Source organism: Balaenoptera borealis (genome assembly GCF_965194805.1).
Source record: "Balaenoptera borealis genome assembly, chromosome: 8".
In the NCBI taxonomy this organism is placed as follows: Eukaryota; Metazoa; Chordata; class Mammalia; order Artiodactyla; family Balaenopteridae; genus Balaenoptera; species Balaenoptera borealis.
The window spans coordinates 77,680,500-77,706,481 of NC_138865.1; the positions used below are offsets into that span (position 1 = coordinate 77,680,500).

General features: G+C 38.3%; 1 protein-coding gene across 12 annotated transcripts in view; it reads right to left on the reverse strand.

Moving 5' to 3' along the window:
* TRPM6 (transient receptor potential cation channel subfamily M member 6) overlaps window positions 1-25,982 on the reverse strand; it is a 217,030-nt gene that overhangs the window by 5,916 nt on the left and 185,132 nt on the right. For 11 of the 12 annotated variants that reach the window (XM_082401319.1, XM_082401318.1, XM_082401322.1 and 8 more), the window contains 10 exons: window positions 25,569-25,692; window positions 22,135-22,226; window positions 20,755-20,813; window positions 18,947-18,972; window positions 16,255-16,305; window positions 14,212-14,277; window positions 11,718-12,001; window positions 9,471-9,553; window positions 8,508-8,713; window positions 1,746-1,797 (listed from right to left, as the gene is read on the reverse strand). In XM_082401319.1, the coding sequence (XP_082257445.1) occupies window positions 1,746-1,797; window positions 8,508-8,713; window positions 9,471-9,553; window positions 11,718-12,001; window positions 14,212-14,277; window positions 16,255-16,305; window positions 18,947-18,972; window positions 20,755-20,813; window positions 22,135-22,226; window positions 25,569-25,692 (1,043 nt within the window). The remainder of the gene's footprint in view (window positions 1-1,745; window positions 1,798-8,507; window positions 8,714-9,470; window positions 9,554-11,717; window positions 12,002-14,211; window positions 14,278-16,254; window positions 16,306-18,946; window positions 18,973-20,754; window positions 20,814-22,134; window positions 22,227-25,568; window positions 25,693-25,982) is intronic. The other variant, XR_014247276.1, reaches the window with a different exon arrangement.

A 25,982-nucleotide genomic window follows, 5' to 3' on the forward strand; every position in this document is an offset into this window, starting at 1 on the left:
TTTAAGTTCCCTAGGTAACCCTAATAGAAATTGAGACCCACTGGCCTATAGATATAGAATGCAATTAAATACTCAACTGTCAAGAGGAATAATATAATCTTCTTAGAATTCTAAAAGTTGGAAATATTCAGGTCATATTACATATATATACCAAGGTCAAAATTTAATAAATGATAGAGTATACATCAACTTGATCCATTTTATATGCAAAAAAAATTTCACTGCAAAATTATAAAGGAAGTACTTGTAATACAGGTTCCTACTAAAAACCCTTGGGCACACTGGGCTGCTGAAGAAATAATATGTATTTTTAGCCAAAAATACTTCAACTCTGCTAAAGTGAAAAATAACAAAGCCTTTATCTGTACCCTAAGGGTTACAACATGAACTCCATGGTCAAATATCATGGGATTTGGATTCACAGGAGCAACATGGCTCACCTTTATCTTCTCTAGCTCTCTTAGTTCACAGGAGTAGCTAATACACTTTTAGATGTACCTCTTTGCATAGACGCCTACAAATGGTACCATATTTAGATTAAATCGTTCAGTAAAAGAACAGAGCATTAAGGCAGTGAATATTTACAATATGAGTCCAATAGGAGGGAAGTAAAAGTTTCAGATTTCATCATATATGAATTGCCCACTTATATAATTATATATATGTGTGTGTGTGTGTGTGTGTTTTACAACCCAGGGGTCAAGTATAGACACTTAGGATAACTAAGAAATTAGAATTTTGTATGCTAGCAGTTCTCAAAGTGTGGGCACTAGGCCAGCAGAATTAGAATCATCTGGGAACTTGTTACATTATTTGGACCCATCCCAAACCCACTGAATCAGAAACCAGGGTAATCAAATGCTGGGGGTAGGAGGCAGCAATCTGTGTTTTAACAAGCTCTCCTGGTGATTATGATGAAAGCTCGTGTTTGAAAACCACTGTCATCTGCCATGTTGATCCTCCCTTAATCATCACCATCTCTTCCTTTTACTCCACCTTTAACAGAAGAATACCATCTCCTCTACTGCCAAGTCTTCCCAAAAGCCTGCTTATGGGATAAAATGCCCATGGGAATTCAAAGGATAGGGAGATGACTCATCTCTCTATATAATTTACACTTCAGTCCTGAACTAACAATCTGATGGCTCCATATTTAAGCCCCACTGTTTTGTCCTCTCATAGATTTGCTGTTACTGAATACCACACTTCATGCCCTCAGCTTTCGTTTTATAGGCATGTAATGGAAGACAGTGCCCATGATAAGATGCAATGACTCCACTGTGATGACAACAAAGGAAACTGTGCTTCTCGTATGCCATTAATTGTTTTCATGTCAAAGCCTATGGAGGCTGAATTTACCCATATTTCTCTTTTGTCTGGGCCACTAGAAAACTCAGAGTCAAATTTGCAACAAAGTTCTGGCCACTGCATTGGTCTTTACACATAGTTTCCATTTTTGTGTACTAACAACTCCAGATTTAATCTTACTTTATTTCCTTCTTTTCTTTTTGCCCCTATTTCCTAATCTATGCATTCTTTAAAATCTTATTGTATTTTAAATCTTATTGTATTTTATTGTATTGTATTTGGATATAGATATTTTTGGATAAAGATACAGATATAGATAAAAGGGACATCAAAACCTTTCTAGGATCTAGGCAAGATATAGAAATGTTTAAAAATTATTTTTAAGAAACCATGTACAATGTGTTAAATGCAATTTTCTAAATGATAAATTAACTTACTGTTTTTCTTCAGGTTTTATAACAGATGGATCTGTCAAATTTTCTCCAACACCTCCAAAGAAAAAGAAAATTCATTTACCAAATGGGGAATTTCATTTTCTCAGAAATTCAAGAAAATAATAACCAAATTTAAAATTCTTTCTTATACCTACATCCACCCTGTAGTAAATTCAACATCATGTGAATTAACTCTACTATTAACTATACATCCATCCTGTAGTAAACTCAACATCCTGTGAATTAACTCTACTATTAACTAGACACCCACCCTGTAGTAAACTCAACATCATGTGAATTAACTCTACTAAATTGTCCAGGCAAGTTTGAAAACTTTAGTTGATGCCCTGTCTCCCGCAACCCCCTCTATTATGCTGCAATAAACCTCTAGGCTACAAAAAAGTGTTTTTGTGATGTGTTCACAGTTCCTGATAATAGCATCCATCATTCATTTACCACTTGTACATACTAGACATTCTAATTTTATTTTTTCTTATTTTATTTTTTCTAATTCTTGGCAATCGTGAAAGAAAAGTATTAGCATCCTCACAGCCTCATTTTACCAATGAGTACATTGATGTTCAAAGAGATTAAGCAACTTGTCAGAGGTTGCACAGACCACAAGAGGTCATAACAGGATTGAAGCTCAGCCAAAGCTTGCGTCCTTCCCCCTAGTCCGTGGTCTCCTTAGATGGAGTCCATCAGTGCTCAGCAAGGTGCAGGGTGCTGTGTGGTTCTGCAGGTATCACCTCCGCTCCATCAAAGACACATATCAAATGCTATATATATATATATATATATATATATATATATATGTATGTATATATATACATATATATACATATATATATATAGCGTTTATAAACAGAAGAATACAAACACCCCACATCCCCACATGCCTGATCTGGGTGCTGGTTACACACACGTGTTCAGTTGTGGAAATTCTTTGAGATGTACGCTCATGCTGTGTGTAATTTCCTGAATGTATGTGATCCTTCAATAAATTTTACTTCTTAAAAAACGGCACCAAAGCATAAAAGGATAACGTGTCATATAAAACTAACATTTATCAAAACAGGGATCAACACCAAAGTGAATCTGTTATAAAATGCGAGTGGTGGTGAGACTGACTTCCAAAGGCAGCATTTCACAGGTAAGCCAGTCAGACAGGTGAATGCACCATGTGGGCATAAGCCGACAATGTCTGAGATCGTCCTCTAATCAGCACTGGTCCCCTTGCCTTGGAAGAGACCAACCTTGTGGGAAATTTATTTAAAAATCATATAAAATGTATAACATTATTGTATATTTCTATTTGTTTAAAAAAAACACATTTTCTAACCACTACTTTAAAAAAGAAAGATTTTTACTATATTCTGTATGTTTTACCATATGTTAAACCTTTCACAAGAAAATGTAATCCTTATAGTTTATAGACCATTCCCCTGAGAAACTGACTTCCTTAGGAAAATAACCTGTTTAAGTAGGGGGTTTTCAACCTTTTTTGGTTCATGACCCTTTTGGCAGTCTGATGAAGCTAAGGGACCCCCTTCTCAGAATAATGTTTTTAAATGCATAGTTTGAATACATGAGATTACAAAGTAAACCAATGATACTGAAATACAGTGATCAAAATATTTTTTAAATTGTATTGCAATACACGTGCTTGTATTAGTATGTTAAATAACAGGATCAAGCACAAGTCTAATAACACTATAACATCCAACAAGTAACAAATACAACCAGTATTTTGAGATATCTGCCAACACTGCAATGTGCTATGTTAATACCTGTAATTGCTATTGCAAACAGTCACAGGTACTGCTAATACAACTGTGATCTGTCGTCTCCGTTATAACTGAAGGAAATGATGAATTTCAGCTATAGGTTAGTGAAATAAAGGTGTAATTATAGTTTTTTTACTATTATTTTTTAAATAACTGTATTTATTTATTGGCTGTGTTGGGTCTTCGTTGCTGTGCATAGGCTTTCTCTAGTTGCGGCGAGCAGGGCTACTCTTTGTAGTGGTATGCGGGCTTCTCACTGCAGTGGCTTCTCTTTGTTGCAGAGCACAGGCTCTAGGCACGCGGGCTGCAGTAGTTGTGGCACGCGGGCTCAGCAGTTGTGGCTCACGGGCTTAGTTGCTCTGCGGCATGTGGGATCTTCCCGGACCTGGGCTCGAACCCATGTCCCCTGCATTGGCAGGCAGATTCCTAACCACTGCGCCACCAGGGAAGTCCCAAGGTATAATTTTCATTTCTTTTTTCATCAAAGTACACAGATCCTCTGAATTCTACCCAGAGCCCCTTTCAGAACACTTGGCTTAGAATCTCTTTGTACACTGATTTTGAATAGGGAAAGGGAAAATAAGTCTGAAACACAGGCTCAAGGGGCAGTATGCAAAATGTGCTTTGCTTTTTAAAGAAAAAGTCATATGAAGAGGCTGCGCTCTTTATGCTTTTCTCATTACAGATATAAAAAGGAACAGCCTAACAAGACCCTAACTATACAGCAAACATGTAGCAAATAAACAGAACAACTATGTTTAACTATGTAGTAAATAAACAACAAACAGACAGCCCATGTACCACCAATAGAGAGACTAAAGGCTACAAATCCTTCACACATTTAAGCTCAGACCTGACTTTATGCCTACAATTCCCAGCAGTGATGAAAGCTTTAGGCTGACATCTGAGTAAACTGTAAATTTAAGCTGAAATACGCACAATACCTAAAGAATTGTGGAAAAGGAGGTTTTATAGGGGAAAAAAAGTCTATCAAAATCACATCAGCTCCCATTTACTTTCAGTCTTGTAGCCTGTTAAATAGGCAGAAGTCAAAGGATCTGGGTCCCACTCACAGCCCCATCACTCCCTAGTTGTGTGATCTGGACACCTTCTTTAATCTCTCTGAGTCTCAACTGTATCACCTGAAAGTGTGGATAATCGCAGGCCTTATCCTTTAGGGTTACTGAGAGGATTACATGAACTAGCATATACAAACTGCTTAGCAAAATGTCTGATCCAGAAGAAGCTGAAACATGTCACCTGCTATTTTTATTGTCTTTATTCTATCAAGAGCTCTTGTGAAGTAAAATTCTATTTTCTTACCACTGGTAAAATCATGTTCTGATTATCTCACTTTCCTAAAGTACTATTTCCTAATGACTAGAACCTCCTATAAGACTGAGGGTAAAGAGTTTCTACAAACCTTTATATCCCTAAACTCAATCTGACAGCTCAAAGCTTAACTGCTAAAAACATCTTTTGGGACCCTTGAATGGCAGAAGGGGCATTCCGATGAGTTAAAAAAAGAAAGCAGTTCAGAGAACCAATCATGCTGCACCACCACACCCACTACGACCACCCCAGCCTCTCCCGGCTACACAGGAGTCACCCAATTGGCAAACTTTAACATAGGTGCCCGTCCTACACACGTACGTAGATATTTGGAAAACATGAAAGACAATAAGACATTTTAAGATCTAAAAATTCCAGTGCTATCTCTTTACTGGCATTAACAGAGTAAATGCCCATGTACAGGCAGTACATAGCACGCCCTTAGGAGAAACTCAGAGACCTACATTCTGATTCCAATCACCTTGGGATGCATCAAATAAACTTCTACATCAATGGAAAGAAGTCACCTTCCCTGTAGCAGCAGAATGCACCATGCTGATGCTGATGCTAATGCTGACTTATACTGGAAACTGCTTTGTTGAATAAAAAATTAATATCTCCAAAAGTTCTTTGAAAAAAAATAGTGAGCTTAAAAAAAAAAAACATGCCACAGACCACTGTAATTTGAAATACAATTGTTTTTCATTCCTATTGCTGGAAACTAAATATTGGATTTCACATATAATGATGACGATTCAGGCTCTCACGTGTAAGATTTTTCAATGGAAGGAGGCTGGAAGACTACAGTATAATTACAAGTGATCAGAAATTAGTCAAGCCTCTCCCTAGAGTTCAGCTTCCTGGCCTGATGTGGTAGCTCCTGGGTTAATGATTGGCACTCCCTTGGAATAAAGTAAAGAGAAGAAAAGAAGAAACTGAAAGAATAAACTGCCGGAGTGTTTCTCATTCCTTCTTTCCCTCAGAGCGATAGGGAGCCACAGCAAGCCGACCAGGGCTTCACTCTACAGAGGCCAAAGCTGGGATCTCCCTCAAGTATCACCAGGACCACACAGCAAGGAGTAGACTACCCACAACTGAAGATGAACTTCCATTTTAACAAGCCACACAGAGACTAACACTGACAACAATAACTAACATTCACTGCGTCGGGAACTTGCTTCATTTCAGCCCCTTAACAACCCTCTGAGTTAAGTGCATAACATTATTTACCATTATTATTACAAATGAGGAAAGTGGGACTCAAGGTGGTTGCCCCCTGGTCATGCAGCTAATTCACGGTGGAGCCAGGAGTCAGCCCCCAGGACCGCGATGACAGGGCCTCTCCTAACTGCAGCTAACTGGTCTTTCAGTCTCCACTCCCTGCCACCCAGACAACGCACATCATCTCTCCAAAGACTAGAAAGACTAATCAATTAAATGTAAAACATAACTGAACTGAGGACTATTACGATATTTTAAGAATACATTATATTACCCCATTTTTCCTTTCCAACCTGGTTTGGATTAAACATATTAATGCACATAAGCCTTTAACCGAGTGATTGACACAAAATAACTATTTAGTAAATGTTAGCTAGTAGCAGTAGTAATATAACTGCTTGTAATTACTATTATAGGATTCACGTTCTTCCATAAATTCAGGGCTAACCAATTGGCAAAACTCTCCGATAAGTATTTCAATTTCTTCATGTTCATTCTATGATGTCCACTCTTCCCTCCTTTGAAGGTCAATGTTTTGACATAGTTTATTTGGAGTGGTCTGTTTCTGCAATTCACATAATTGCCCAGTAAAAAAATAAAGTTAATTCCTTTTTCCCCTAAGACTATCAATGCAGTGCTTGTTCTGTTTAATGTCACTTTGGATTACTAAGAGACATAAAAATCCCCAAATATAAACATCATTAAACAAAAACACACTGAAGAGTCATCATTAATTCCTTAAAGTTTTTCTTTGATTGTTTTTTTGTTTGTTTTTTACTTTGTAAACATCTCCACCCAAAACTCAAAGCACAGACACTCAAGTATAGATGAAAACAATCAACCTTTCCCCAACATGAGCTACAAAAGCAGCCTTGGGCATCAGTGTGCAGGGTTTACATGGATCATACTGTACTTGCTGGTTTAAAAGCTGAATCATCTTGACTGTTTTAACTTTGTTTATATTGCTTCCTAAAATACTGTGTTTGAGGGTTAGAAATATAATTCACACCTTGTGAACAGCATAGATCTGAAAGGACAGAAGGACTTAGGTGTAGTTTGAAAAGTATATATATATATATATATCCTTGAGCATGTGGCAGAAATTTCAGTCAAAATGGGTTTGCAATCTTAGTGTACATTGCTCATGATGTCCCAGGATTGCCTGTTCCTCTCGACTGTCTCCATCCTCCAAGTCTGGCTTTCAGCACAGAATCCCAGGTGTGGAGAGATGGGAAAGTCAGAGAGGACAAGGAAAAGGCCTTATCATTTTAAATGAACCAGAACATGGTAATGTCCTATAGCTATGAAACTTATAGAGAAATAAAAGACAGAACAGTGAAAAGGAAAGAACACGGATGGTCAAACCAGCTCAAGTCTGCATCCTGGCTTCCGCTTAAGCCGCTGTGCAACCTTGGGCAAGTTATTTAAACTTTCTGGGCCTAAAGTCCCCATAATATCTACCTCAAGGTGCTGCTTCTGGGATTAAATGAGATAATTTCTATGAAAGTGCCTGGGCTAAATCCCTTATTTAAAACCAAAGCCCCAGTCAGTGAGCCCAGAGACTAAACTTTGACCTTAATACATATTTTGTTCTGTCCCTGCAAGGAAAGCCTGCTAGAGATACTCTGTTTCGTGCTGCAGGATTATAAGTCACATGTGAGGTGTTGATAGTAGAAAGATGCATTGATCAAAGGCTTCCATTAAATAAGAGTGCACTGAGTTGCCCTTCACAGACTGAGTTTATACTTTTGTGAACTCTTATATCAAGGTACACAGCAAAGAGAACAAGCTAAACTATAAACTGCTAAAATACTGAGCTCAAAATCATGAAAAATGATCAGAATTTAAACTTTCCTGTGTGTATAAATGCATGCTTAAGTGTTATTGTGAACATAAGTTCAAAGAAAAGCCATAAAACTGGAAAATTGGGTATAAAACTCATTCCCCATTTAGATTAACATTTTAGATAACTTTAAATTCTGGGCAGCTAATCATCTGCCTATATTTTTCTCTTGATCTAGGTGAGAAGCAGCACAGTAGGTGCTCATGATCATCGCTGTACAATGTCTCTGAAATAAATGGTGCCACCTCCCTTCAAAGCTAGATAGAGCAACTCCATACATTACCCATCCTGGTTCTTGCATGATCTCTCGGGACACCTGTCTGGTTCCTCCCACTTAGAACAGTTCCACAAACAATAAATAAATTCAGAAAACAGATACCATCTCCTGTTTTTAAAAAAAAAAAAAAAAAAAGTACACACTGCCAAGGAATGTCTCCATTGAAAGACCTTAACTATGGCTTTGAGTAAAGAAAGAGCTGGGGTCAAGTGTAGGTGACAATGACATTGAGAAAGCAATCCCTGGTCAATGTTTCCTGAACTTTGCCTCATGCTTGTTGTGTCAAATCCTCAGCTATCAATCACCTTGCAAGTCTAAAACCAGCAGCTCTCCCCGAGTATACTCATAGGTCCAGTGAGAGAAAGCCAACATCAGCTCCTCCAAGGTGTTGCTGGGGGCAATTTCATCACCGTTGTTGTTGTTGTACTTCCGGAACTCCCCAGTCATATACTTCTCAATGGTCAACCACTGCTTGGCTGAATGGCAGTAGATTAAGAAAACTTCCAGGAACCTATGGCGAGGGAGGGTGGGAAGAGGCCATTGATTCCTCGAAAGGCAGCAAAGGTGGAACTTATATTACTGAACAGAGAGCACCAGGGGAGATGACCTAACTCTAGTCCCAGCAGCCTCAATGCACGTGTCTTTGCCTTTCTACTGAAAGAATGGAATGCAAAGACTGGGAGTTTTCCCCACGTTTACCCACCTCCCTTCTTTCTGAGGAACTCTTTTATAAAGAGTACTGGATTCAACTTTTCTTGTCTTGCTCTATGAAGTTCCTTGTAAATGAGACAATAAAACTTTACTGTAAGTCCTCAGCACCAAACTATGAACTGTCTTGCTAAATGAATACAAGTGTATGGAAACACTCAAGTTAAAGTAACGAGAGTTCACTCCTTTAAGGTTCCTAATTTCTGTAAGATAACAGAAGAAACTATGCTTAAAATAGAAGTGTTTTTCTACCATCATGTTTCTGGACATTAGTAACTACACCCGGGATCTGCCTGCTTTCGTAATTGAGAGGTTAGTCATGGCCTCTGCTTGATCTTCTCTTTTCCACTCACATAAATTCAGCGATTTAAGCCAAAACATACCTAGGATGTCTAATTCTCTTTTTACTGTCTCCGAGAACTATGTAAGGAAGAAACCAAAGTTAAGGTCATGGGGAACTTCCCCATGGGTCTGGTATTTCTCGTGACTAACAGGGGTGAGAAGAAATTGACAGAAATTCCTACATAAGATGAAGGACCAGGGTGCCAATATTTCCTCACCTTGGAGTGTAGGGAATGGTTTGTGGTTTCACTTGGTTGAAGGTATAGATCAGTTTCTGAGCAGCTCTTTGTTGTTGAATTTCCTGCAAAATAGGGAACATTGATAAAAATATTGGTTTACTATCAGATGCCTACTAATTAATGATCACAGAATTACTAGAGGCCTCCCAAGTGTGATTTTCAGCCTTATTCAGCTTCCACCACTACCCACTCCAAAAGCTAAAGCCAAAAATAACAATATACCACCACCTCCAAAAAAGAATAGGCTATCCTTTGGGTTGAAGATAATGGCCTTCATCTAAAAAAACAGTACTGATGAACCTAGTGCCAGGGCAGGAATAAAGAGGTAGATGTAGAGAACGGACCTACGGACAAAGTGGGGGAAGGGGGAGCTGGGACGAAGTGAGAGAGTAACATTGACATATATACACTACCAAATGTAAAATAGATAACTAGTGGGAAGCAGCTGCATAGCACAGGGAGATCAGCTCGATGCTTTGTGATGACCTAGAGGGGTGGGATAGGGAGGGTGGGAGGGAGGCTCAAGAGGGAGGGGATATGGGGATATATGTATACATATTGCCGATTCACTTTGTTGTACAGCAAAAACTAACACAACATTGTAAAGCAATTATACTCCAATAAAGATATTAAAAAAATTAAAAAGGCATACTCAGAGAAGTGTCCTCTTTCCCCTATTTTTTCCATCTTAATCTCCTCTTCCCTCTTGCCTTCCACCTCCACACCCCTTTAGGCAATCTATTTCACTGCTTTCTGGTTTAACCTTCCTATGCTTCCTTTTGCGAGAGTAAGCAGATACATTTACGTATGTTTTATTATTTCCCTTTCTTTCTAAGTAGGTGTCTAGCTCCAGAAAAACAAAAGAGTTTATTGGGATTTTTATTGGGATTTTTTTTAAATTGAAGTATAGTTGATTTACAACATTGTGTTAGTTTCAGGTGTATAGCAAAGTGATTCAATTATACACATATATATTCTTTTTAATATTCTTTTCCATTATGGCTTATTATAGGATATTGAATATAATTCCCTGTGCTATATAGTAGGACTTTGTTTATCTACTTTATACATAGTAGTTTTTATCTGCTAATCTTTATTGGGATAATATTAAATTTATAAATTAACTTTAAGAGAACTTATATTTTGGGCTTCCCTGGTGGCGCAGTGGTTGAGAATCTGCCTGCCAATGCAGGGGACACGGGTTCGAGCCCTGGTCTGGGAAGATCCCACATGCCACGGAGCAACTGGGCCCGTGAGCCACAATTACTGAGCCTGCGCGTCTGGAGCCTGTGCTCCGCAACAAGAGAGGCCACGATGGTGAGAGGCCCGCGCACCGCGATGAAGAGTGGTCCCCACTTGCCACAACTAGAGAAAGCCCTCGCACAGAAACAAAGACCCAACACAGTCATAAATAAATTAATTAATTAATTTTAAAAAAAAATGAGTATTATTTAAAAAAAAAAAAAAGATTAAGGATTGTCTTTCTCTTTGTTCAAATTTAGTTTTATATCTTTCAGGAGTGATTTTTCCTCATATAGATTTTAAATATTTCACATTCCACTTATTTCTAAGCATTTTCAATTTCTTGCTATTGTAAACAGGGTTTTCTTTTCCAAAATATCTTCTACTAGTTATTATTTGCTTATATGAAAGTTATTAATTTTGGTGTGTTAATTTTATTGACCTTGCCACCTTGCTGATTTCTTTTATTGCTTGAGTTGTTTTTATCACTAGTTCTTCAGGTTTTCTAGCATTACTATCATATCATCTGCAAACAGAGTTAGTTTTCATTCTTTTTCTGTTCCAGTTTTTATACTTTTGTTTTCTCTTGTCTAACTGAGTTGGTTAATACCTCCAGTAATGTGTTGAATAGTGGTGGAGATGGTGGGCATTCTCGCTTTGTTCTGACCTTGATGGGTGTGCCTCTGTTTTCATATTAGGTAAAATGTTGGCTTTATAGATGAATATGTGTGAATATATACATACATATGTATATAAACATACATATATATATGTGTGCATATACATCAATATGTGTGTATGTCTACTCTAATCAGATCAGTGGTATTTGACATTTCCTAATCAATGATCTGTGATATATGAATATTATACATAAAGGAAATATTCACCAAAAAAAAAAAACAAAAAGATAATGGCCTTTGACCAGGATAGAGCCAGATCCCCTTTCTTCGACCTGTCCATCTGGGCTCTGGGTCTCTGACTTACCCTGAGGCAAAGATGAAGCACAGTACTCTCCTGGAAGATTTTGTGCCATGCCTGCACAACCTCAGGAAGAAAGGACTTCACAATGAAAACGTGCCCCGGCTTGAGGACGTCATCCTCAGACCAGGTACTAATGACTCTCATGGCTTTGCGGAGGCCACCATCCATCTCCTCTTGGGACAACACCTGGATCATTGCAGATCTCCCTCGCTGGGACCAAGAAGACATGCTTTTATCCAGATTCAAAGGGGAACTCTCCTCCAGCCTGTAGACGGTTACTTCTTCTCCTGCGGCAAAGAGAAGTGCAGGGGAGGGGTTCAATGAGATCCATGTCTGTGACATGAACGGCGTCCTAAATATCAACTCAGAATCAGTTCAGTTTCTCAAAGGGTCAGAGGGGAATGGGAATTTCATCTGTTCAGAGGCAAGTACAGACATCTGGCCATGTTACAGTCCAGTAAAGAGGGAGGGGGAGAATGAACAAAGCATCAGATGTCACATAAATATTAAGTTGTTCTTCTTATAAATTATAACTAGACAAAAATAAAATCAGAGTAGCAAGGCTATGCTTCTTTTGTTAAAGACAAGTACTTTTTTTTTTAAACATCTTTATTAGAGTATAATCACTTTACAATGGTGTGTCAGTTTCTGCTTTATAACAAAGTGAATCAGTTATACATATGTTCCCATATCTCTTCCCTCTTGTATCCCCCTCCCTCCCACCCTCCCTATCCCACCCCTCTAGGTGGTCACAGAGCACCGAGCTGATCTTCCTGTGCTATGCGGCTGCTTCCCACTAGCTATCTATCTTACGTTTGGTAGTGTATATATGTCCATGCCACTCTCTCACTTTGTCCCAGCTTACCCTTCCCCCTCCCCGTATCCTCAAGTCCATTCTCTAGTAGGTCTGCATCTTTATTCCTGTCTTGCCCCTAGGTTCTTCTGACCATTTTCTTTTTTTTTTTTTAGATTCCATATATATGTGTTAGCGTACTTTTAAAGAGATAGTTTAACCCTGTGTTTATTATCATCCCCCTTAGGAGCTGTTTTAGACTTTTTTTCCTAATTGCCCCTTCCCTGACATTGTAATACCAAATATATACCGTTTATGTTTATGTACTCTGTGTGTGTGTGTGTATGTGCTTTACACATAAAAATAAAAAGATATTTTTGCTCTCTTGGGGGTGATATTACCCCACTGAGAATGCACGTTTTAACCCAGTTAAAGTTAGAACCAAAGTCATACCCCAGAGCCTTTCCCTCCTTCCTTTGTGCCTTTGGACAAGTTACTTAAAGCCTCACTTTCCTCATCAGTAAAATGGAAGTGAAAATAACATTCTCTTCATTGGGTTGTTGTAAAGATTAGATATGTTAACCTGGCTAATGTGAAGTAGACCCTTGGAGACAAACCCAATCCCACTTCAAAGATTTTACACACAAATGTTCTTTAACCGCTCTACAGCTTCCACTTTTAGGCTGCTGAACAGGGAGCCATTCTTATTCAACCTAGACTCCTCCGAATATACTGGGCAATGCTTCCTAACAGAAGTGACATATTCTATACAACTTCTGTCCAGCCTGTATTTAATTTTCTCCTTACAACTCAGCTTCAAATGACTTTTCTTATAAACACTGTACTGGTTTACCAAGAAAAGAACCTATTCGCTCACTCTTGCATTTAATTGCTTACCAAAGAACATGTCTAGGTAATGCTTAGTAACATGTTTTGAAATATGTATTCCTGGTGCCCAGATAAATGCCACTTTAGAGTTCTAATTACCTAGAGGATCTGAAACAGAGCTACCGAGTTGTAAAACCAGCTATGGAGCCAAGTGGAAGGAGAAGGCATTTGCGTTGACGATCAGAAGCCACCTCATCTGTCCCCATGTGAAGGGTTTGAGGAGAAGCAAGATCTAGGACAGTGTGGCGACCCTTGTTATTTTGTCAATTGGCAGGACAGAGAAACGCCGGTAGCCTTGGCTATTGAGAGCTTGTTTTTCCTTACTATTCCAGCCTTTAAAAATTACATTTGCTCTCTGAGTTAAGAGCAATTAGTTTACATGAAACAAAACAAACAAAAACAAAACAAACAAATAAAAAGCGATATACAAAGCGTTTCTCTTTAGATGTCTATTAGCTTCTACTGTATTGCCGTTTAATGCTTTCTTCTGTATTTATTACGCATGGTGGGTTGGTTCTTTTCTTTTCTACTTACTTCCAGCCTGAAATCAGTGAATGCCAGGTGCAACGTTATTGCTTTTTCCCCAACTGCTGCTCATTATAGGTCCCATCCCCATAGTATATCAGATTTTGACTCTAGATACCAGCCAGGCAGTTAACAAGACTTTCCATTTTAGGAAATTAATATCACTAAACTGCAACCATGGGCAAAAGAAAATTTGCAGCTAAAATTATGCAAAATGGTTTCTCCTATGATTCACTCAGATGTTATGCCTTTGCCCTGGCACAACCTCAAGAAGGTAGAAATGGCACTCACCAAACAGTTGGATTGGTGTAAATGGTATGGTCTGAGAAAGCCTCATTAAATTGTTCCTTTCAATGGCTGCAAACAAAAGCAGATTTACTAGTTTAAGTATGCATCAGTGGGCTGAATTTACAGAAAGCCTCCCCCACATCAATATACTCATATAATGCTAAAATATTTTATTTCAAAGACCCTTTATTTTTTCTTTTATCAAAAATATTATCTATAGGGACTTCCCTGGCAGTCCAGTGGTTAAGACTTCGCTTTCCAATGCAGGGGGTGGAGGTTCAATCCCTGGTGGGTGAACTAAGATCCCACATGCCTCGGGGCCAAAAAACCAAAACATAAAACAGAAGCAATATTGTAACAAATTCAATAAAGACTTTAAAAATGGTCCACATCAAAAAAAAAAAATCTTGGGGCTTCCCTGGTGGCACAGTGGTTGAGAATCTGCCTGCCAATGCAGGGGACATGGGTTCAAGCCCTGGTCTGGGAAGATCCTACATGCCGCGGAGTAACTAGGCCCGTGAGCCACAACTACTGAGCCTGCGCGTCTGGAGCCTGTGTTCCGCAACAAGAGAGGCTGCGACAGTGAGAGGCCCATGCACCACGATGAAGAGTGGCCCCCCCCTCGCCGCAACTAGAAAAAGCCCTTGCACAGAAACGAAGACCCAACACAGCCAAAAATAAATAAATTAATAAATTAATTTTTAAAAAAAATCTTAAAAAAAAAATTATAATACAGTATTTAAAATAAACTATGCCTTAAACAGGAAGGATATCCCAGTCTTAGGAATAGATTATATGAGATTATATAATATGTTCTGAGGCAGCGCTATTACCTCCACTCTCCTGAATACCAAATACCATACTAATCCATTCAGATGCGGAACTTGCTTTTAAAGAGCATTTTAATCTGTGGTCTTTCTGGTTTTTCTTTTCCAGATCAAATCTAATGCACAGCGGACTGTGGGGACATCTACTGTTGATTTTGCAGAGTTCATCTTCTTTTCCCAGAGAGAGCTGAAGACCAGTTTTAATTAGAAGCAAGTGATCTGCATTTTCCTGTTAAGAGCTGTATCTTAACAAATCGGAGTCGATGTGAGTTACAGTGTTCCTCACCAGATACTTTCTTCAGCTGACAGCTGGAGTCAAAATAACGGATTACTGCTGAGCTGAAAGACCCAGTTACAAGAGCCTGGAATGTGGAGTCTGAAATCCACAGAAACACTATTCACTACAGAGGAGAATTCAGGATAAGGTAGCCTATTACTGGACCCTGAGCACATGACCTTGATATAATAATAACAAAAATTATCACACCAATACACCTGTACTCTTGTACTGAGCTTCAGATTATATAAAAAGCTTGCTCATGTATTAAACCAATACTGAGAGCAACGATGCCCAAAAGACCACCCAATGGCACGAGTCCAGTTGGTTGTTACACTGCTTTGCATTTCAAAGTGTTTCCCTCTTTATTCGCAACTAGCCCTTTGGCAGATTTTTCCTCAGGAAGGGCAAGTACAATTATTCCCACTTTGAAAGAAAGACAACTGAATCACTGTGAAGTGATGTTGCTTAAGAGAGTCAAGACCCTTGACATCTTGTTTAATAACATCCCTTAAGGTGTCTTTGTTGAATTTACCCTGTGGGGTTGGCATTCATTCAGTGGTTACCCTCACTGAGGGCCCAGTGAGGGTGCAAAACCCTTCCTCAGAGGACTAGCCTCAGGCCTGTCTCCTCCCCAGTCCAAAACACAAAGATCTCTGGCTTTTGAGCTTGTAAGGAATTTTCAGATCTCAAGGTCATCTTTCCTCTTTACAATTTGGAACTTACCAATACACACATTTTTTTTTTTAATCCAAATTCTCTTAAATCCTAAAAGCTTGTTTTCCCAAGTTAAGAAATCTGAATATTCTCTCATCAGAGTAAACAACAACTTTCCAAGTTGGAGCCATATCAACACCACAAATTCACCAGTGTTTCTGTTTCCAAATGCAGAATCACAGACATTTAGCTCCACTGACATGTCTATGTACACAGGCATCCTACCTGAATAATGATGGTGAGACTCTTGAGGGCTTTTTAAGGCGGTTGAGATTTCTGAAATTACAGAGAAGATTGGCATTTTAATTACTCGGCTGGAGATAAATGCATGCTTATGAATATAATGCCTTCAAAGTTATTATTGAACGGGTTAATCAGAATGGCTTCTCGGTTTTCGAAAAAGATTGCCTAATATCCTTTAACCACGTTATTGTGCATGGTATCCTGACAGCTTCCAATCATCAATGCAATGTCTCCAAACATATTTATATAGGGAATTGAAGAAAGACAGGTAATATTAGCCTCAAAGATGTATTTCCTTTGAACCAATTACACCTCTGTGTTGCACAAGGCACTCGGCTGCCCATCACATTGCACGACATCCCAGAAGCACAGTTCTCTGAGCTCCCTACCAAGATGCAGTACCCACATAAAGACATTATTAATACCAAGTTATTAGCACACTACTTCACTGACTTAAAATAACAACAAAATGATGAAAACACATTAAGAGGAATATAAGAGAAACAAAGAAGGAGGCAGAGAATGTGACAGCAAGGGATTTGTTTGGTTACAGACAGACTGTGTGTTGGGAACACCTCTTGCAAGTTTAACTGGTTCTCTTCTATCTGCTCAAGTCCTAAATTACAAGGCTCAAGAGAAATCCTTTGCAACAATTTTGCCATTTCATAAAATCAAAATTAAAGTCGAGAACTTTAGTCTCATGGTGGGAACTACTTGATACCTTGTAGAGGAAGCAGCATAATGAGCCCAATTTCACAGATGTCTCTGGCTTCTTGTTGCTGGATAAGGAAGGGAAGAAACTCCCTCCCTCTGGGGGTGCTGGGTAAAAGGTAAGATCATCAAAAAAGACTGTTCCTTTCTAAGTTCGATTCAATAATTAAAAAAAAAAAAAAGTATTTAGCTCCCACTAAGGGTCATGCTAGGCATGAGAGATGTGAATAAGATGTGGCTCCCACCTTAGAGAAAAACAAATATGAAATACACGTAAACTATAATCACAATACAGTTTGCTAAGTAATATAATAGAGTTGTAAATAGAGGCTTAGGGAATCTTCATAGACAAACAATGTGAAATAGAGTACGGGCATCTGAGTCTGACAAAACTGAGTTTCAATCCTGGCTTCACCATTTAAGGAGCTGTGAGATCTTGTTCACATTCATTCAGCATATATCTATTGACCTACGATGTGCCAGGTATTAGTCTATCCTCGAGAGAAAGAGCAGTACTGAAAACAGATAAAGGCTACATTGTAGGAAAGGGAAATAGGAAGTAAATAAGTAAATATATAGTATTATAGTATATTACATATATATTGAGAGAGTTAGGAAGCGTGGGAGACAGGGAGATTACTATTCTATATTATATAGGTTGGTTAGGAAAGACCTCTCTGATAAGGTGAAATGTGAGCAAAGACCCGAAGGCAGAGAGGGGGTAAGTCATATGGATAAATGAAGAGTATTCCAGGCAGAAGTAATGGCAAGTGCAAGCATCCTGAGGCAGGACCATACGTGCTGTGTTAAGGAGGAGAGAGTGGCCAGAGTGGACTGTGCCGAGAGCAAACGAGAGGGGAGAGTTGAAGGAGGGGGAGCAGATCAATAGGGCCTTGTAGACGGTGTTTGGACTTTGCTTTTACAGAGTGAGCGGGAACACCATTTGAACAGAAGAGTGACTCAATATGACTTTGAGTTTAAAAGTGTTATTCCAGCTGCTCTCTGGAAATAGAGCGACAGTTTGGAGGCCATCCTGTAATCCAGGGAAGAGGTGAAAAGTGATATGTGGGGGTAGCAAAGTGATCAGCTTCTCAATATATTTTGAAAGACTTACTGATGGGTTGGCTGTGGAAATGTGAGAAAATGGGAGTCAAGTACGATTGCAAGACTTTGGCCTCAGCAACGGGAAGGATAAAGTTATCATTTCCTGAGATGGCAGAGAAGGGAGGTGGAACATCTTGTTCCACATTTGAAGATGCCTTCTAGACACCACGTGGAGAGGGTAATAGGTAGGTGGTCACATTCTTCATGGAAGAAATATTGCATAAAAGGGCTCATTCATGAGCCTGGAAATTTGGACTGGGGCCAGACTCTCAAGAGCATTGAGAGTAAGGGATTTGCAGCCCATCCTATAGGTAATGGGAAGCCACTGAAGGTTTCACATAAGTGATGAAGGTGCCCAGTCTGTATCAAGGGGTCAGGAAGATGGAAAGGTACAGTTTGTGATGAAATTTGAAAGTAGCTAATGAGAGTGGCTTCACCAGGGAGGTGTCTCACCAAACTAGGCTTGGTCCTACTTAGCCACTTGGGGCATGGAGTCCCACTGAAGACATATAGGAAAGGAGATCCACATACAATCTTATGAATGGTTCTTAAATAGAAATGTGTTAAATGATGACAGTAAGAGTTGTTGAACAGTCTAAATGAGCTCAGTGGCTATACCCTCACTCACAGAGAAAACTAAAATCACAGTCAAAAACAGGTAACAAAAAATTTTAAACCAGACATCACTCCTGATTTATCTGGAGAAAGACATTCAACTTTCTACTTTTCTACCGAACTTGCTACTTTGTATAGTAAACAAAAATCATAAATAGGATTTCAAGAACTATAAAAGTCTGAGACAGCAGGAGAGTAAACCTCACCACTGATAAGATGAAAAAATAAAAATATAAAAACTTACTGTTAACTCCATTTGAACTTCTCAACCTGTTTGAAAAATTAAAGTTGTTTAGATAATGCTTCAAATTTTTCAATGATCAAAGAAAGGAAAAGTGTGTGAAACAGTAATAATATAATCTATAAGTATATATGTATATACATGTGTATATATTAGTTTGAAGGAAGAGTATTAGTTACATTTGACCCCTACCTTTAGAGAAACAGTTTACAGCCCTACAATTGTTTTCATAGAAGAATGAGCACCAGATATACATGTAATTAATTTACTGAGTAGGCCCTAAGCTAACTGAAAAGCAGTTGTTGGTTTTTGTTTTCAATTAGTTATGTGATCACACAACATATATAAGATTTAACTGTGTTTGTGTTGTTCTGGATCAATTAAACTAAAGGCTTCCTGAACTATGCAAAGCAGATGCCTACAAATGAGTCTGTGAATATCTCTGGACAAGCCAACAAATCAGTTTCATTAGCCCATATGGCCCCTAAATGTTCACAGGCTGAAATTAGCTCTCTTTAAATTGTTACATGCCCTGCTCAAGTGCACAAGTGGCCATGGGCAAGTTGGAATAAATACATTCGAAGAATATCTCCAGTATTTAAGGTCCTTGGGGAAGCAAGTACAATTACAATTATTGTTTAATTTCATGCTGCAATAACCCACTACTCTGCATGAGCACAAACTACTGAACCTTTGGGAGAAGAAACTCATGTGCACATTAAGGCTAGAGGCAGGCTTGCACAGAGAGACCTTGAGAGCTCCAGAGAAAAGGCCATCTCAAACAGAGCTGACTGCAAACTGACCGCCATATTCCACCTGCCTGGCATCAACGGGCCCTTTGTAGAGTACAGATGCTTTTGAATTCTGCTCCTGTTAACTCTAAGAATGGTTAATTTGATCTCAAGTCTATAAAAAGGTGAGTTCTCTATCTCCTCTCTCTAGCCCTGTCTTCCTTTCTCTCTGTCTCAATCCTTCTCAAATTGTTACTGTTTTGACAAACACTTAGGATGTTAAGGAGAAACCAAAAAGATCCATCTTATAAACTAAAAGGAAAATTTTGAAAAAAAAAACTAAAAAAATGATTTAGTCTTCATTCTAAGTCTTTTTATATTCAGTCAAGACAAATTTATTCCTACTTTTTAATGCAAATTTCACTCTTATCTATCAGAAAATATATGATACTCATTATTTCATGTGTGCTTTTTCAACACTAAAAAGACAAATGGTTAGGGACTTCCCTGGTGGTGCAGTGGTTAAGAATTCTCCTGCCAATGCAGGGGACACAGGTTCGAGCCCAGGTCCGGGATGATCCCACATGCCACGGAGCAACTAAGCCAGTGCGCCACAACTACTGAGCCTGCGCGCTAGAGCCCACAAGCCACAACTACTGAAGCCTGTGCGCCTACAGCCCGTGCTCCGCAACAAGAGAAGCCACCGCAATGAGAAGCCCATGCACCACAACGAAGAGTAGCCCCTGCTCGCCGCAACTAGAGAAAGCCCGCGTGCAGCAATGAAGACCCAACGCAGCCAAAAATAAAATTAAATTAAAAAAAAAGACAAATGGTTAATTTGCTACAGTAGTACATGTATCATTATATTCTTAAAAGGCACTAAGGTGAGATCGTGTTGCCAGAAACAGGAAAACTAGGAGAATAAATAATTTTCATTCTTGCTAACACAAGAAAAATACTGTCATTGGACACACACTTTTTTTTTTCTCCTTTTCTGACCCAATTAAACCTTTATTCCCAATCCAGTTAAAAAAAATAAAAGCCAAAGATGCTTAAAGACAGACATTTAGAAATACTCACTGAGAGTTCCTATTGACCTTGGTGCTCCCTGAATTCCACAAAGAGTTTTTGCTTAGATCCTGGGCAGAAGGGAAAGGTCATTACATGTTCACCCAACTCTCTCCCACCCCAAGCTTCCAGTAATACATTTGCAGAACACACTCCTTGGAGGGTATAGTTCTTTTTTTCCCTTCCTCTAGGCTCAATATTTCTCTTACTAAACATGCAAGACTCAAGCTAGAAAGATGCATAATGTTAGCACAATATATGAGTAACTCAATGTGGTGACTGACCTTAACAGAAAGAATTACTTTTATGGGGACATCAAAGAGAAAATGTAATACATAACAGTTTTTACAAAAATGAGAGTGAACATATAACATCAGTTAATGACATGAAAGAAGAAAAGAAGGTCAAAGTTGACAGGAAACATTGACCATTATTATATCCTATCATCAGATTATTGTTTCAGTTGATGATTATTTAGAATGTTACCTTGAATATATCTCATTCTATTTCTATACTCCAAGCATTACTCTAGGCATTTTCATTGGTGTTATTTTTGTTATCCACTATCAGTCTCGTAAGGATGGCATTAACCCCATTTTAGATATACAGGTAATGAAGCTCACAGGTTAATTGATGTATATAGCTTTGAAACCTAGGAAGTGACAGAGCCAGGATTTGACAGGGCAGACAGGTTCCTGCCTCCAATTACCTTCAAGTAGTCTTATATTTTACTTTCACAGATTGCATTCCGACAAGAACATCTGAGGTTGTTAGTATATGTTCATATAGTTCCCAAGGTCATAGAGGTAATATTCAAACCAAGACCAAGATTAGATTTTGGGGGCTAGTCTAACTAGATCACGCTTCCCTCATGGTGGATGGCAATAAAACAGGCACATATTTGCAAATGGTAAGAAAAACAGACTGCAAAATCAGTGGTAGAGAAACACTGAAAGTCCTTTACCCTGCAATGTCCAAATCCCCTCCAACACATCTGCAAAGATGTTTGCTTAGCCTGTTTAATTAACCACACTAAGTGAGGCACTTACTACTTCAAGAAATAAACCATTCCATCCTTGGAAAGCTCCAACTGCTAAAAATTCCTTCTCAAATCAGGCTGAAATCTGTCTCCCAGTAGAGTCTATATGTTGATGTTAGCTCTACCTCTTAAAAGTGTATTGAAAATATCTTATTTTTCTTCCACATGGCAACTTTTATATATGCGAAAACAGTTTCAAAAATTCCTAAATTCTTTCTATTTCATGATAAAAATACCCAGGATAAATTACTGGGTGGATAAATTGCATAAAGGCGAACAACAAGGAAAGAATAAAGTGTGGGGACAAAGGGTGAGAAACTGAGCTTTTAAAATATCAAATAAAATGTTTTTACCTCTTGAGACTGCCTTACAAAATCACTGACTTGTACAGAATGCCGTTCAGTTTCTCTACTTTTCATTTTCTGATATATGTAAGATTCTAGACCTTGTTAAAAGGAAGGAAAAAAATAGAGAATACGTGAAAACATGTTACACTTGAATCACAGTTCCAAATAAAAGATCTGAACACCGTGCATTCATCTAAATTGGAATATAGGGTTTTCTTCCTTTTTTTAGCAAGTTTTACCAAGATTCCTTTGTCCTTTTTGAGCTTTACTCAAGTGGTTGAAAGCTATATACCCTATTTCTATTCTTCAATAGTTACCTTCACATTTATAACAATTTATACTTCTCTATCAAAGAATTAAGTTATCCATAACCTGCCCTCCTATTAAACACCTTTAGTAATTTTTGCACACTTACCTTCCCCTGTACCCTATCATCCATGCCTTATTTAAAAATACATGAAATTTGAGGTCCAAACTGTTAGGAATTCTTCCTTAACAGCTGCATCAGGCATTACAGTAGGCTACTTAAAAAAGAAAACAAAACATAAACAAAAGAAAGATAGAAAAGAATGCCAGCCAATAGTTTTAATTTTTATCCTTTTCTTAAAAAAGTCTTGACAAGGATCATTACTGTTATTATTTTTTATACCTGGTACTTACAGAGTCACTGGCACATAGCAGGTGCCCAATAATAATTTAATAAATATTTGGTTGGATTAATTCTGAGAATAATACTTATTAAGAGTCCCTGGCTAAGGACATGGAAGCAACCTAAATGTCCATCAGCAGATGAATGGATAAAGAAGATGTGGCACACATATACAATGGAATATTACTCCACCGTAAAAAGGAACGAAACTGACACTAACGCATATATATGGAATCTAAAAAAACGGTACTGATGAACCTAGTGGCAGGGCAGGAATAAAGATGCAAACGTAGAGAACAGACTTGAGGACACAGCGGGGGAAGGGGAAGCTGGGATGCAGTGAGAGAGTAGCATTGACATATGTACACTACCAAACGTAAAATGGATGGCTAGTGGGAAGCTGCTGAACAGCACAGGCAGATCAAATGGATACTTTGTGACCACCTAGAGGGGTGGGATAGGGAAGGTGGGAGAGAGGCTCAAGAGGGAGGGGATATGGGGATATATGTATATAGCTGATTCACTTTGTTGTACAGCAGACACTAACACAACATTGTAAAGCAATTATACTCCAATAAAAATGTGGAAAAAAAAAAAAAAGAGTTCCTGGCTAAATGTAGGAAATAACCATTTAATTTTTTTCCTACTGTTTTATGCTGGAAAAAAAAAAAAGTATACAGGAAATGCAAAAAAGCTACTGGAAAAAAAAAATCAAAAAATTTCATGTATGATACTTTTTGTAACATCATAAAATTATGATAAATATGATTTCAATGATAGCACAGTATTATAATGAAAATTAAACAAACTATGCTTTCCTTTTTTTTTTTTTTTTTTAATTCTTTCCTTTTCATAGTTGATTTCCTCAGAACTTTACTTTTTGTCTTTAGAAATAGAAAGATCTACCTGGGCTTCCCTGGTGGTGCAGTGGTTGAGAATCTGCCTGCTAATGCAGGGGACACGGGTTCGAGCCCTGGTCTGGGAAGATCCCACATGCCGCAGAGCAACTGGGCCCGTGAGCCACAACTACTGAGCCTGCGCGTCTGGAGCCTGTGCTCCGCAACAAGAGAGGCCACGATAGTGAGAGGCCCGCGCACCGCGATGAAGAGTGGCCCCCGCTTGCCGCAACTAGAGAAAGCCCTCGCACAGAAACGAAGACCCAACACAGCCAAAAATAAATAAACAAATAAATAAAATTAAAAGAAAAACAAAACAAAGATGGCTCATGGCTGGCAAGCTTGCCTTCCACCAGCTTTAAAATCTCAGCTGAGAGAGAATGCCTCTTTAAAAAAAAAAAAAGAATGATCTACCTGATAGGGCACCTCCCCACCCTCAAAATTTTATTTTTTTTAAAATTCTTTTTAAATTAATTCTTAAGTCAGACAAGTTTTTAAAAAATAAAATTCTCAACCCAGACTGTGGTTCAAGTTGATTAGCCAGGCGCCTGGAGTCAGCCTAACTCCCTAAATCTTCTCTTCCTTTCTGATCATCAGATTTGAATGAGATTCTTTGCCAGAACCCTCCTGCCACTCCCCTCTTTCTCAGTTTGAAATTTTTTGGAAAGAACTTAAATAATTTGGGGGATGGGAGGGTGAGAGAGATGAGTGAAGATGGTCAAAAGGTACAAACTCCAGCTATAAAATAAATAAATACCTGGGGAGGTAATGTACAGCATGTTGACTGTAGTTAACAATACTGTATTGTATATTTGAAAGTTGCTAAGACAATAGATCTTAAAAGTTCTCATCACAAGAAAAAATAATTGTAACTATGTGATGGATGTTAACTTATTGTGGCAATCGTTTTCAACACATACATATATCAAACCATTATGTTGTACACCTAAAAATAATACAATATTATATCAACCATATCTTTTATATTTTTTTTAAAAACATAAATAATTTATGCAAAAATGATGCCATGAGCAACTGCCCCTCCTTCAGTTGTGACAACCAAAAATGTCTTACAATGTCTTCAGACATTGTTGGTTGGGGAGGGGGAATCACCCCTTGGTTGAAAACCAGTGACCATAGAGCAAACGAAGTTTTAAAGAAGCATAGTAACATAGATTTCAATACAATATCTATTTGTACCTTAAGGTTAGTATTTCAAATAATTTTAAATATTTATGACTCCTTAATCACATAGTCCCCTCTGTTTAAAAATTAGTAAAGTTCTCTTATTATCAAATGCAAGAAGTTCAATGTTCAGTTCATTGCTCTTAATTCATAATCTGCCCTCATATATCCAGACTTATTTCACATTCTATGCCTAGCTCAGTCTTCATTCCTAGCTCATTGATCTGTCTTCTATCCTCTACAAACATCATTACGATTAAGCTTAAGAGATATTTGCCAATGGAACAAACACTATATGTAAGCAGTAGTAAATAACCAACTACAACTCAATCCACTGAATTCTGTGTAAAGGTTCATATCAATGTCACTTGAACTTTAAAGAATTTGTAAAATTAGACAACCCCACCCATAAATCAGACTAAATGAATACTCTCTGATCCAGATTCAACAGCTCTGAATATGAGACTATCTAAATTTTAATTAATTTTAATTTTTCTTTTCTAAATTCTGACAACTATTCCATTAAGCAAATGGAAATTGCATCCCTTTCATAAAAACTAAAAGCAGAAAAGAGCTATTTTCCTAAGAGAGTGTGGTCATTCTCATCTCCCACTTGAAAGAACAGCAGGGACCGCCACTGGTCTAAAGATCACACCCTGAGGAAACACTACCAGAATTTTTGGGATTCGAGAGTGTAGACTGTTACATACTTATCTGATTAAATTTGGACACCGGAATCCAGTTCTTGCTGCAATTCTGTTCTTCTGAGATCTTATTTTCTCCTGGCTCTGGGTTCAGTTGGTCACTTTGAGAGCAGGTGTTGACTGTTATGACCTGGAGAGAAAAACACTTGTTGGAACACAGTGACATTAGTCTGAATACGTTTTGAATCACATTAATAGAGGTACTATGTTGAAGAGGAGTGGTTGTTAACATTGGCTACACATTAAAATCACCTTGAAGCTTTGAACTTCCATCACTCATGCTGGCAGGACCCAAGCATCCATGTGACTTTTCTATCTGCAGTCATGACTGAGAACCAGGGTGGGGAGCAGTTCTTAAACTTGAGTGTGCATCAGAATCACCCAGGACTGTGTTAAACCACAGATCACTGGGTCCCACCC